Below are 13,889 nucleotides of genomic sequence, written 5' to 3' on the forward strand. Positions count from 1 at the left end.
ATGGTATGGGGTGCCATTGGTTACACGTCTCGGTCACCTCTTGTTCGCCTTGACGGCACTTTGAACAGTGGATGTTACATTTCTGATGAGTTACGACTCGTGGCTCTACCCTTCATTCGATCACTGCAAAACTCTATATTTCAGCTGGATAACGCACGACTGCATGTTGCAGGTCCTGTACGGGCCTTTTTGGATACAGAAAATGTTCGACTGCTGCCCTGGCCAGCACATTCTTCAGATCTCTCACCAATTGAAAACGTCTGGTCAATGATGGCCGAGCAACTGACTCGTCACAATACGCCAGTCCCTACTCTTGATGAACTGTGGTATCGTGTTGAAGCTGAATGGGCAGCTGTACCTGTACACTCTATCCAAGGTCTGTTTGACTCAATGCCCAGGCGTATCAAGGCCGTAACTACGGCCAGAGGTGGTTGTTCTGGGTACTGATTTCTCAGGATCTATGCACCCAAACTGCATGAAAATTTAACCACATGTCAGTTCTAGTTTAATATATTTGTCCAATAAATACCCGTTTATCATCTGCATTTCTTCTTGGTGCAGCAATTTTAATGGCCAGTAGTGTATAACGTCTTTCCGTCGACTCATGTTACTGAGCTCATTCCATACAATCAGTTGCTACATACACACTGCTTCACTGTCAAGATTCGCCTGAACTCTCGGGGATCACATGACCAGCTGGTAGTATTTCTTCACCAACTGCAGCGCTCTAAAGCAACCAGAGTGCTTTTTAAAGGGTTATTAATATTTTCCATGAACTCAGTCTAACAATAAAATAATATATGTAATACCAATAATCTGTGCGTGGGTGTTGCAGAGGCGGCGCGAGGAGTGCGAGCGGAAGGCTCGGCGCGGGGAGATGGACCCGCGGCTCGAGTTCACCTTCCAGCTCCTCATCGACGGCACCGGCCTACCGCGCGCCGAACTCATGGACTACGTCTTCGATGGAAACATGGTAAGTACTAACCTTTCACTCGTACCTGCTCTGGATAAGGCGATTACAAAACTGAACCATCCATTTTTCTACCTAAGCCAAGGCCACCATGAAATCTGCGTTACCCATCCACGGATGACGTTTGATTTCATGCTAACGGCCATGTTTCCAGACGAAACGACGTCATTCTTTGCTTTAACCCACGGCTCCCTGACGTTTGAAGAGGAGTAGATGCCATTACGGCAGGGAAGCTCGAATGGAGTCGGCGCTATCGACGAGTGATACCGGAATGGTAGATGTGTTGCCGTCTTCAGAAATTTACTGCAATGCAGCACCTAGAATCTCATTACTGTCTTACGAATACGGTATACTTTCTTTTTTCTCTATGACGCTCTCGGTGTTGTCCAGAATAAACATTCTGTTGTGTGGTTCTTAAGTTTTCGCACAGCATACAGTCCTTATACTGACTCAGAAACCTGAAAATGATAATAGGGCCTTCCTCACTTACTTGATGTTTTCTACTCTAACAGGATGTAACAAAAATCTGCTACCAAACGTTCAAGACACATCTTTCACCCACAGAGGAAGGAAATGTCCTATATGGACATAGGTGAAGAAATACTTTTCTCCATGTCATAATGCGTATTCTACAGCTCTTCATTTTACACAAATTTGGAAAGCAAATAGTAACAGAATTTTCTGGAACATTGTAACGTATCTCTCTCTCTCTCTCTCTCTCTCTCTCTCTCTCTCTCTCTCGTGGGGTTCCTGCAGATGTCGCCGCATCCCACATACCCGTCGCCAGCAGTTTGTGTTTTCCTATGTTTCCTCGTCTTCTTTACTTCCCAACTTATTTTAGGAGTCAATAACAGTGCTAGAATGAGAATTTCACTCTGCAGCGGAGTGTGCGCTGATATGAAACTTCCTGGCAGATTAAAACTGTGTGCCCGACCGAGACTCGAACTCGGGAACTTTGCCTTTCGCGGGCAAGTGCTCCACCACCTGAGCTACTGAAGCACGACTCACGCCCGGTACTCACAGCTTTACTTCTGCCAGTACCTCGTCTCCTACCTTCCAAACTTTACAGAAGCTCTCCTGCGAACCTTGCAGAACTAGCACTCCTGAAAGAAAGGATACTGCGGAGACATGGCTTAGCCACAGCCTGGGGGATGTTTCCAGAATGAGAAGGTAGGAGACGAGATACTGGCAGAAGTAAAGCTGTGAGTACCGGGCGTGAGTCGTGCTTCGGTAGCTCAGATGGTAGAGTACTTGCCCCCGAAAGGCAAAGGTCTCGAGTTCGAGTCTCGGTCGGGAACACAGTTTTAATCTGCCGGGAAGTTTCATATCAGCGCACACTCCGCTGCAGAGTGAAAATCTCATTCTGGAAACATCCCCCAGGCTGTGGCTAAGCCATGTCTCCGCAGTATCCTTTCTTTCATTAGTGCTAGTTCTCCAAGGTTCGCAGGAGAGCTTCTGTAAAGTTTGGAAGGTAGGAGACGAGATACTGGCAGAAGTAAATCTGTGAGTACTGGGCGTGAGTCGTGCTTCGGTAGTTCAGATGGTAGAGCACTTGCCCGCGAAAGGCAAAGGTCGCGAGTTCGAGTCTCGGTCGGGCACACAGTTTTAATCTGCCAGGAAGTTTAATAACAGTGCTGCTTCCCATGGACTACTCATTTCTGTGTTTCCCAATTACTTGTTCCGTCTTCGGATAGTAAGCTACCGTAATATTTCAATTTTTACATGCCTTGACGTGCTGGCGCTGTACTATTATGTTACATACATTTTCTTCACTGCACAGGTATTGAGTCTTTTGAAAATTTGCTTTCAGTACCCACTTATCATATTTCTCTAAAAATTTGCTAATCACAAAGCAGATATCATCTTCTTCACTGACCACCACTACCTAGTCATCTCATAACAAGAAGGTGTACAAATATTAATCCTTTGTTGTCTGAATGCCCGTTCCGGCAGATTTTCTACTCTATAGGTTCAAATGGCTCTGAGCGCTATGGGACTTAACTTCTGAGGTCATCAGTCCCCTAGAACTACTTAAACCTAACTAACCTAAGGACATCACACACATCCTTGCCCGAGGCAGGACTCGAACCTGCGACCGTACTCTGTAGGTTTAGGGCTTTGTGGATGTATATTGTAAACAATGTAGGAGATACGAAGCATCCCTCTCTTAATCCTTTCGTAGTTCTGAAAGGCTGTAACTATTCTTCCAAAGTTTTTCTCCTTTAGTGTGTTTTAGTATTGCGCAGTATTGGTACTCGTGAACTAAGTGGCTCTGTGAAACTACCTTCGATCTGATTTAATATAACAGCTACTGATCGGTGAAAGCTGCAACGACGCCCTTTAAAAAGCGTGAAATCTATCTGTGCGTATCATATTAAAAGATCTCAAAATGCTGTAAGAAATTCCCTGAATTATGTTGTTAATCTGTTCGTAATTTCCATGTTATTGGTTGAGAGCACCAGTGAGCACATTTCTTCTCACTACAGACTTTATTTCAGTCAATGCTCACGAAATTGATTAGTTACTGTAATGGTTTCGACTAGGCTGTTCCAACACTGCATCGTGGGTCATGGACGATGGAGAGTCCGGCAGCTCACTCGCGGGCACGCGCAACTAGCACGGGCTACCCATCATGTAGCACTATTGTACGCGTTCTGCACGTGCGTGAATCACTCGACCATCCGTGCTCACTGGCACGAGGCCAGGACAGTAAGGTCACGTACGCTATGCTGCAGCTGCCTGACTGCCTGTATGTCATCTCTCTGTCAACCCCCGCTCACCACAGCCCGTGGGCATTCGCCTGCCCGCGGGCGGCCATTCGGGCTGGAACAGCTTCTAGTCATTATAGATACCCCATAAATATTGTTTGGCCTTAAGTACGAGCCTCAAAGAAATAATGAGTTTAGCATGCTTTGATGCAGGCGGCGGCCAAGCAACATACACTGAAGAGCCAAAGAAACTGGCACACCTGCCTAATATCGTGTATGGTCCCAGCGAGCACGCAGAAGTGCCGCAACACGACGTGACATTGACTCGACTAAAATCTGACGTAGTGCTAGAGGGAACTGACACCTTGAATGTTGCAGAGGTGTCCACAAATCTGTAAGAGTTCGATGGAGTTTACAAGGCATCCCAGATATGCTAAATAATGTTCATTTCTGGGGAGTTTGGTGGCCAGCAGAAGTGTTGAAACTCAGAAGAGTGTTCCTGGAGACATTCTGTAGCAATTCGGGACGTGTGAGGTGTTGAATTGTCTTGTTGGAATTGCCGAAGTCTGTCGGAATGCACAATGAACTTGAATGGAAGCAGATGATAGGACAAGATGCTTAATACGTGTCACCCGCCAAAGTCATCTAGACGTATGAGGTGTCCCACGTCACTCCAGCTGCACACACCCCACACCGTTACATAACGTCCATCAGCTTCAACAGTCCCCTGCTGACATGTAGGACCCATGGATTCATGAGGTTGTCTCCATGCCCGTACACGTCCATCCGCTCGATGCAATTTGAAACGACACTCGACCGACTAGGTAACATGTTTCTAATCATCAAGAGTGCAATGTCGATGTGGACGGGACCAGGCGAGGCGTAAAGCATTGTGTCGTGCAGTCGTGGACCTTCAGCTCCGAAAGCCCATATCGATGGTGTTTCGTTGAATGGTTCGCACGCTGACACTTGTAGATGGCCCAGCACTGAAATCTGCAGCAATTTGCGGAAAGGTTGCACTTCTGTCACGTTGAACGATTCTCTTCAGTAGTCGTTGGTCCCGTTCCTGCGCGATATTTTTCCAGCCTCAGCGATGTCAGAGATTTGATATTCACGGTACACTGGTGAAATACTCGTACGGGAATATCCCCACTTCATCGCTACCTCAGAGATGCTGTCCCCCATCGCTTGTGCGCCGAATTTAACACCACATTCAAACTCACTTAAATCTTGATAACCTGCCATTGTAGCAGCAGTAACCGATCTAACAACTGCCTCAGGCACTTGTCTTGTTCTAGGCACTACAGTCTGGAACCGCGCGACCGCTACGGTCGCAGGTTCGAATCCTGCCTCGGGCATGGATGTGTGTGATGTTTTTAGATATGTTACGTTTAAGTAGTTCTACGTTCTAGGGGACTGATGACTTGAGAAGTTAAGCCCCGTAGTGCTCAGAGCCATTTGAACCTTTTTGAACTTCTGTTCTATACACTGTGTGATCAAAAGTATCCGAACACCTGGCTCAAAATGAGTTACACGTTCGCGGCGCCCTCCATCGATAATGCTGGAATTCAATATGGTGTTGGCCCACCCTTAGCCTTGACGACAGCTTCCACTCTCGTAGACATACGTTCAATCAGGTGCTGGAAGGTTTCGTAGCGAATGGCAGCCCATACTTCACGGAATGCTGCACTGAGGAGAGGTATCGATGTCGATCGGTGAGGCCTGGAACGAAGTCGGCGTTCCAAAACATCCCAAAGGTATTCTATAGGATTCAGGTCAGGAAGCTGTGCAGGCCAGTCCATTACAGGGATTTTATTGTCGTGTAACCACTCCGCCACAGTCCGTGCACTATGAACAGGTACTTGATAGTGTTGAAAGATGCAATCGCCATCCCCGAATTGCTCTTCAACAGTGGCAAGCAAGAAGAAGCTTAAAACACCAAAGTAGGCCTGTGCTGTGATAGTGCCACGCAAAACAAGGGGTGCAAGCTCCCTCAATGAAAAACACGACCACACCATAACACCAATGCCTCCGAATTTTACAATTGGCACTACATACGATGGCAGATGACGTTTACCCGGCATTCGTCACAGCCACACCCTACCATCGAATCGCCACATTGTGTACCGCAATTCGTCACTCCATACAACGTTTTTCCACTGTTCAATCGTCCAATGTTTACGCTCTTTACACCAAGCGGGGCATCGTTTGACATTTACCGGCGTGATGTGTGGCCTACGAGCAGCCGCTCGATCATGAAATCCAAGTTTTCTCACCTCCCCTAACTGTCATAGTATTTGCAGTGAATCCTGATGCAGTTTGGAATTCCTATGTGATGGTCTGGATAGATGCCTGCCTATTACACATTACGAACCTCTTCAACTGTCAGCGGACCGAGCGAGGTGGCACAGTGGTTAGCACACTGGACTCGCATTCGGGAGGACGACGGTTCAATCCCGTCTCCAGCCATCATGATTTAGGTTTTCCGTGATTTCCCTAAATCACTTCAGGCAAATGCCGGGATGGTTCCTTTGAAAGGGCACGGCCGATTTCCTTCTTCATCCTTCTCTCACCCGAGCTTGCGCTCCGTCTCTAATGACCTCGTTGTCGACGGGACGTTAAACACTAATCTGCTCCTCCTCCTCCTCAACTCCCGGCGATCTCTGTCAGTCAACAGACGAGGTCGGTCTGTACGTTTTTGTGCTCTAAGTGTCCCTTCACGTTTCCACTTCACTATCACATCGGAAACTGTGGTGTCACCGCCAGACACCACACTTGCTAGGTGGTAGTTTAAATCGGCCGCGGTCCACTAGTACATGTCGGACCCGCGTGTCGCCACTGTGTGATCGCAGACCGAGCGCCACCACAAGGCAGGTCTCGAGATACGGACTAGCACTCACCCCAGTTGTACGGACGACATTGCTAGCGACTACACGGACGAAGCATCGCTCATTAGCCGAGCAGACAGTTAGAATAGCCTTCAGCTAAGTCAATGGCTACGACCTAGCAAGGCGCCATTAACCATTTTAAGATGGAGTCTCACTTGTATCATCAAGGAATGCTGTATACAAATGATGGATTAAAAGTTAAGTATTATAGCAGCTACGTACTTTTCTTGCTACCATTCATTACGTATCCTGTTTCAGACCTCTCTCTAGCCTACGTGAGATTAACGCGTGCCTTTCGGCTACTTCAGTGTGGCGTAGCTGTCTTGTTACGCCACAACAGAAACAGTGGATCTAGGGATGTTTAGGAGAGTGGAAATCTCGTGTACTGAGGTATGACACAAGTGACACCCAATCACTTGACCACGTTCGAAGTCCGTGAGTTCCGCGGATCGCCCCATTCTGCTCTCTCACAATGTCTAATGACTACTGAGGTCGCTGACATGAAGTACCTGGCAGTAGGTGGCAGCACAATACACCTAATATGAAAAACGTTTGTTTTTGGGGGTGTCCGGATACTTTTGATCACATAGTGTAGGCGTTGCCGACCGCAGCGCCATATGCTGCCTGTTTACATATCTCTGTATTTGATTATGCATGCCTACACTAATTTCTTTGGTGCTTCAGTGTATATGGGCATTTGATAATGATAAAGCAGCCTAGCCCAGTGCAACTAAACAATTCTGTGAGCATTGACTGAAATAAACCATACAGTGTGAAGCAATGCGTTTCCTGATGCTATTAGACAGTAAAATGACAAAAATATAAGATTAAAAATATCGTTCACGGAATTTTTTAAACCGCATTTTGAGAAAATTTGGTGTGATAATCCATCTGTAGGTTTTGGCCTTTGTCCGTCGAGTTTCCGAGACAGTATACGCAAGAGCGAGACTTTGGAAAATTTTCAGTGTTCCAATTACAGTGATCCATTCTTGAATGTGAAGTAGTTTTGCAGAGTGTCCAGTTTCGGAATCGTCAGTGCATTGAATTTCAGAAACCAAGCAGTATTTTCACTAAATACTATTTTGCGTTCGGATCTAAGTGACAGGGTACCCTCCGCTAAATTCTTTGCGTAAAGACTATGAATTAATGTTAACTGTTACTATAAATTCATTGAAAAGCAAAAGAAACTAATAAGTTGTTTTATTTCAGTATTTCTGTTGAGCGTTTACGTGTTTTTGTGTGATGATTGTACGGGGCCCAGGGCATTTTGAAGTGACAGTACTGTATTTCAGAGTTGCTGTTTGATCTGTTTACCTTACCTTTCGCGGGCAAGTGCTCTACCAACTGAGCTACCCAAGCACGACTCTCGCCCCGTCCTCAGAGCTTTACTTCTGCCAGTACCTCGTCTCCTACATTCCAAACTTAACAGAAGCTCTCCTGCGACCATGCAGAACTAGCACTACTGAAAGAAAGGATATTGCGGAGACATGGCTTAGCCACAGCCTGGGGGATGTTTCCAGAATGAGATTTTCACTCTGCAGCGGAGTGTGAAACTTCATGGCAGATTAAAACCGTGTGCCCGACCGAGACTCGAACTCGGGACCTTTGCTTTCGCGGGCAGTTTGCTTTTTATTATTATTATTATTATTATTATTTTTTTTTTTTTTTTTTTTTTTTTTTTTTTTTTGCAGGTAGTAAACAGAAATTTTATGGTGCACAAAAGACTATCACTTCATTGTTGAAGGAAAGGTGCTCCGCTGCTCTGCGAGAGAAGGAAACTGTTAAAACGAAAATGGGAAAGAAAAAAATGCCTTCTGAATTGGTGAGCATCTGAATAGTATCTTAAAACTCCGACAAGAACTAAAGTATTTGAAGCATTTAACCGTTAATTATGATTTTCAGCATATTTCCAAATATCCTCCTGTAGCCACAATGCTGGCTCATTTTAAAGTGTTCAATTTCTATGTGAGAATAATAGTCTAGGAAAGTAGCATGCCTATTCTGCATAATAAACGATGCTGTGTGGCCCATGATCCACGTTGCAGCGTTGTTTTTTGCTCGTGGATATCTCAGTTTTTGTGGCTGAATGATCTCTAAAAGGTCTACACCACTGGGCGTCGTACGGTCTATCACCGACAATCGTTGACGAAGAAATGTAGTAATTTCTTCTGCATGTCCACACGTGAACCTATGAATAAGCGTATCGACTCTTCCGCATGCGTCACAGTGGGGCGTTGGATGAAGGCCTATTTTATGTAGCTTTTCATTCGTTGCTACTTTATCGTTGACTGTTAGATACCGGTCGGCTATGACGCGTGATGGTAACATGTCGCTGTGCACATTCCGCCATACAATACTCCAATGTGTATGTGGATGTTTTTCTTCGAGACGATTCCTGTGGCTTGTTGTCATGAGAAGGTCATAAAGCTTCCTGTCCGTCAGGCTTCCGTTATCGACGATGTTGTGTCGAATGTAGCTCATTTCCATGTAATACAGTCGCACATGTCGATACGAAAGTGGAATGCCGGCGATATTAACGGGTGGGTCAAGTCTTTGAGGCTTCCACCGCTGAATGAGGTTTCTGATGATACTTGTCCTCCGGGTATGAAACTCCTTCCTGATGCGATTTAGGAGCACGGTGACACATTTTTTGTGTACTTTAATGAGGTTAAGGTCACCTTTGGACGAAGGTAAGGTTAACAATAAAAAAAATAGTGCAATGCTGAAAAACTTACAATGCTGCAAAAAAAAAAAAAAAAAAAAAAAAAGAAAGATGGTAGAGCACTTGCCCGCGAAAGGTCCCGAGTTCGAGTCTCGATCGGGCACACAGTTTAATCTGCCAGGAAGTTTCATATCAGCGCACACTCCGCTGCAGAGTGAAAATCTCATTCTGGAATCAGCTACCCGTGACGCCTACACACATTGTAAGTGGTATAGCTACAACTAGGTTTCGTGCAACAGTATACAGACGATAATATAGTCAGCATTACAGCTTCACGTAATATACTGACTCTAGTTCAGTCGTCAAATGCATGAAGAATTGTCTTCCTTAAGCTGCAGCGTGCTCGTCCTCCTAGATCTCCCCTAGTTACAACTAGCAGGCTTCAAAGTCCCATGCTCGCTGAGATAACGATCAGTTGCTTCCAAGATAAACTGTAGTGGCACCTCCGTCCTATAAATCGCTATCACTACAAACACTAAGTGATATAGCCTTTAAGGTGCGCTAAACTGTGCATCAAATAGACATACACTATCCTCATTTGTCTTCACTTTCACTGCACTATACTAGAAACAAGGAAAGTGACTAACACTATGCAGAGGGCGGGTTGGTCTCTCACTATCCTTCAAACAATCTGTCCACTACCTGGATAGGCTTTAGGTTGTCTGCCACTTCACTCTGCGATGGCAGATATTGGTTGAGCCGACAGAAGCAGCGTTGACGAAAATTCGACTAAATACCTACCATGCAAAGACCATAACTCTAGTTCATGGGTAGCAGCTGAAACTTAGTTAAAAACTATCGATCGTTCGGGATTCTTGCATGAGTAGTTTGAAAAAATGTCAAAAATCTCCTTTTATTTGGTTTATTGTCTTTAAAACAAGGAAAATGGCTATCAAGTCCGTATTTAATATCCCGACATCAATCATGGAATGTTACTTACTGTTTCTGTAACAAGTTTACTCCAAAGGGAGCAAGAAGATATTTAGTCCGACCCAATGTTTTAAACCTCTTAAACTAGTCACTGACCCACGACTACTTATTAATTAACACATTCAGTTGTTCAGTAAGCTCCTTGTAAAGAAGTTCTCGCCATAATGTCTCGTTATCTGCACGAAACACGCCACGCGGCGTTTATGGATGACATGAAATGTTCACAAGCAAATATCTCCTTAAATAAATCACTCACAAGGCTCAAACTTTCAGTCCGCAGCTCGTGGTATAGTGGCTAGCGTTGTTGCCTCTGGATGACGGGGTCCCGGGTTCGATTCCCGGCCTGGTTGGTAATTGGATGTTTGTGTTGCCCTCATCATTTCATCATCATTCATGAAAGTGGCAAGATTGGACTGAACAAAGGTTGGGAATTTGTACGGGCGCTGATAACCGTGCAGTTGAGCGCCCCATAAACCAAACATCATCATAATCATCATCAAACTTTCACAAAATACTCAACACTGGAGTCGCTTTTCGTTCGCGATACGAGAACCAATCAGACGCTCGAATTTCTTCATTTTGGTTCAAATGGCTCTAAGCACTATGGGACTTAACATCTGAGGTCATCAATCCCCTAGACTTAGAACTACTAAAACCTAACTAACCTAAGGACATCACACAAATCCGTGACCGAGGCAGGATTCGAACCTGCGACCGAAGCAGCAGCGCGGTTCCAGTCTGAAGCGCCTAGAACCACTCGGCCACAGCGGCCGGCTTTCATTTTGGCACAAATTTGATCAGCATGGTTTAACATCTGCGTTCACCAGAAGACGTATACCCAGCAGCTATATCGACTTATAGATCTGAGGCACAACTTCCTGCTCAGATACGAGGGAAATGCTAAATTCCTACTGGCTAGTATGTTAAGCAGAAAATCTGATAATCTCGTCCACTTCTATACTCACGGTGTTTCTAATATCAGCAAATCGTATTACACCACGTAATTTAGACTAGGAATCTCGTAATTCCGAAATTAAATAAAATTTAATGAATACGAAATACGGTTTTTTCAGAAAATAAATTACTAATAAATTTAATACTCCACTCCACTTCTGGCTGACTTTTACAAAATTAAGCTCACTCAAACGTCACAAATTCCCCTACTGCAAAACAACTTTCACAAGCATACATTTACATAGTTTTACTGCAATATTACATTCTCATTTCACGCATGTCCTCCATTAGCTCACTCTGTCTCTCCAAAACACAACCAAAACACGATGATATAATAATTTTCTAAAGTACGTTTAATTACGTCAGAAATTTTTGATAGCGAAACTAAAGAAAATTCCAGAAAATTAGATTATATGAACTTATCCTCTTGGTTGTAGTTTCAGTTGATAACATAGATGAAAACATTACAGTCCCTAACTCAGTTTCACAATGCCAGCACGGTTATTATGTGTTTTAGGTACAAATTTACATCTTCGAAAGTACTGAAATTACTGATTTGAAACTTTGACAGTATGGTTGTTATCATAGAATTTAATATACTAAGTGTGTAAAAGATCGATTAATATTTAATAGTACCTCTTCAGATTCATAGAGAATATGTATAACATGTTGCACGCAGCGTTAGGCAAGTACACGGCTGGCTCGGCCTAGAGAGCCTTATATAGGCTCTCTAGCTCGGCCCAGAACCAAGCGTCAGCTGTGCCAGCGTGAGAACCAAAATCTGCTGTCCTCCCGGCTACATGGCAAGCCACGCTTTCAGGGCAAGATGACAACGCGTAATAATTTGTTAAGTTACACATCCCTTATTACTATCAAGTTCTTTCGAGGTTCATACAACGCAAAACTATTACCACAACATAATTTTAACTAAACGAATGAAAACTAATTACCCACGGGTTATTTACAAAATTTTCAATGCCAAAATGCTTTTTGGAAAATGAGAATTTACAAAACATTTACTGTGTTACAATAGTACATGGAAATTTTAAGCATTGGACTTGATAGCAATACATCGAAATTATTTACAAAAATTTTAACAAAGAAGTGTTTCCTTCCAAAACTCAAATTACTGATTCTTTTCAACAAAGCAAATTTCCATTTGACAAAAAAAAATACCATTGGATTTCTTTTTCAAGCTCCCTTCACCTTCAAACTTTACTTTCTCATTTTCATTGTAAAAAGTATTTTTCGTAATGAAAAAGCCTACTAAATTTCTTCACTGAACCATCTTTATATAAAAGGAACTTTGGTGGGTGTCCTTCATTACAAATTTAAGCTATTCCCGAAATTCGATATGGTGAGCATTCATAAGAAAAAACTTTTTGAACATTACCTAATCTACACTATGTAGAAGACTATGGACGGCATCTCTCGTTTATCTAAGTACACTTTTTCACAGGCTACTCACAAAAAGCGCTATTGTTGGCGTACTAGTCGTATTCGACGCTACTATAAGACGAGGAACCATTTACTACCTTTCACAAATTTTTTCGCTGTGATGAGCGTCTATAATAATTGTATATATTCAGTAACTACTTTTAGATGAAACAGCATAGGGAGTTCTTTTCACATTTATTCTTGCAACTATTCCGCACCTGGGTACTTCATTAACATCAATGTCCGCTCATCTGTGAGGTTCAAATAAGTCTCGTATCCATTTTCCGTATTGGACGTACCTGCAAAATACAGTACGTCTAAGGCAAACAATCATTACTTTGCTTCCTCTAATGAATAATGTTGTACATGTTTCTTTCAAATAAGTACACTATTTGTTACTTGTCATAATTGGTACATTTACAAACAGTTTTCTAGCTTTTATTGACTTAACAGACCCAGTAATAACATTACTCCATCAAAGTAACATTCAGAATAAACTCTTCTTCAGAAAAAAATTTTCAGTAAAAAGTGAACTAACCTTTACTAATCAATAGTAAATGGTTCTGTAACCACCCCTATCCTTATTCAACTCAAATTCCCAAACAGCAATCATTATAAGGCACTTTAGACTCAAATTCACTCAAGCATCTATCTTTACTATATAAGTTCTTTGCTTCTGATCATAAATCATTCCAGCTTTATTGTCAAATACTAATAGATACATTTCTCAACTTCAGAAAATCTTTACATATTAAGGCTAGCACCTACTGTTTCATAAGCTTTACATAGTATAGACAAGTACACAATGAATGAAAAGTTACTGAAAACATTTACAATAACTGCCTCAGTTTGCAGTTGTCATAAAATACACGACATGTGTTACCTTCATCTCTGTACGAAATCTCTGGTCTTTGTACATTGACAATCATAACAGTACTCCCTCCGGTCTGAAATAGGCTTAAGCACATTTCGTCACACTTACATTTTACATTACCTTATTGTACAAAACTTTGACATATTCTCCTCTCTCATTCCTCATCCACTATTGAGTATTGTACTCAGTAGTACTGAAATTTGTTCAAAAATAGTTTGTTAATAACACTTTATCTCCTACAAAACACTATGTTCACTGCACAGACAAGATAGTGAAGAAAGAACAGGTGATAGCAAAAGCTCTGAATGAAGAAGAGCTAGGCTGACAACACGAAAACGAAAAGGAAATAATATTGCCAACAACTCGGGCTACTGCAATGTTTATTCTGGAGATAGACATAATAATT

General features: G+C 43.1%; 1 protein-coding gene across 1 annotated transcript in view; it reads left to right on the forward strand.

Moving 5' to 3' along the window:
* Positions 1–13,889, forward strand: part of LOC124556419 (dynein axonemal heavy chain 5) — an 876,134-nt gene that overhangs the window by 49,798 nt on the left and 812,447 nt on the right. Inside the window, exon 2 of the mRNA XM_047130377.1 lies at positions 782–973. Coding sequence (XP_046986333.1) covers positions 782–973 — 192 coding nt within the window. The remainder of the gene's footprint in view (positions 1–781; positions 974–13,889) is intronic.

The sequence above is a fragment of the Schistocerca americana genome, chromosome X (genome assembly GCF_021461395.2).
Source record: "Schistocerca americana isolate TAMUIC-IGC-003095 chromosome X, iqSchAmer2.1, whole genome shotgun sequence".
NCBI lineage: Eukaryota > Metazoa > Arthropoda > Insecta > Orthoptera > Acrididae > Schistocerca > Schistocerca americana.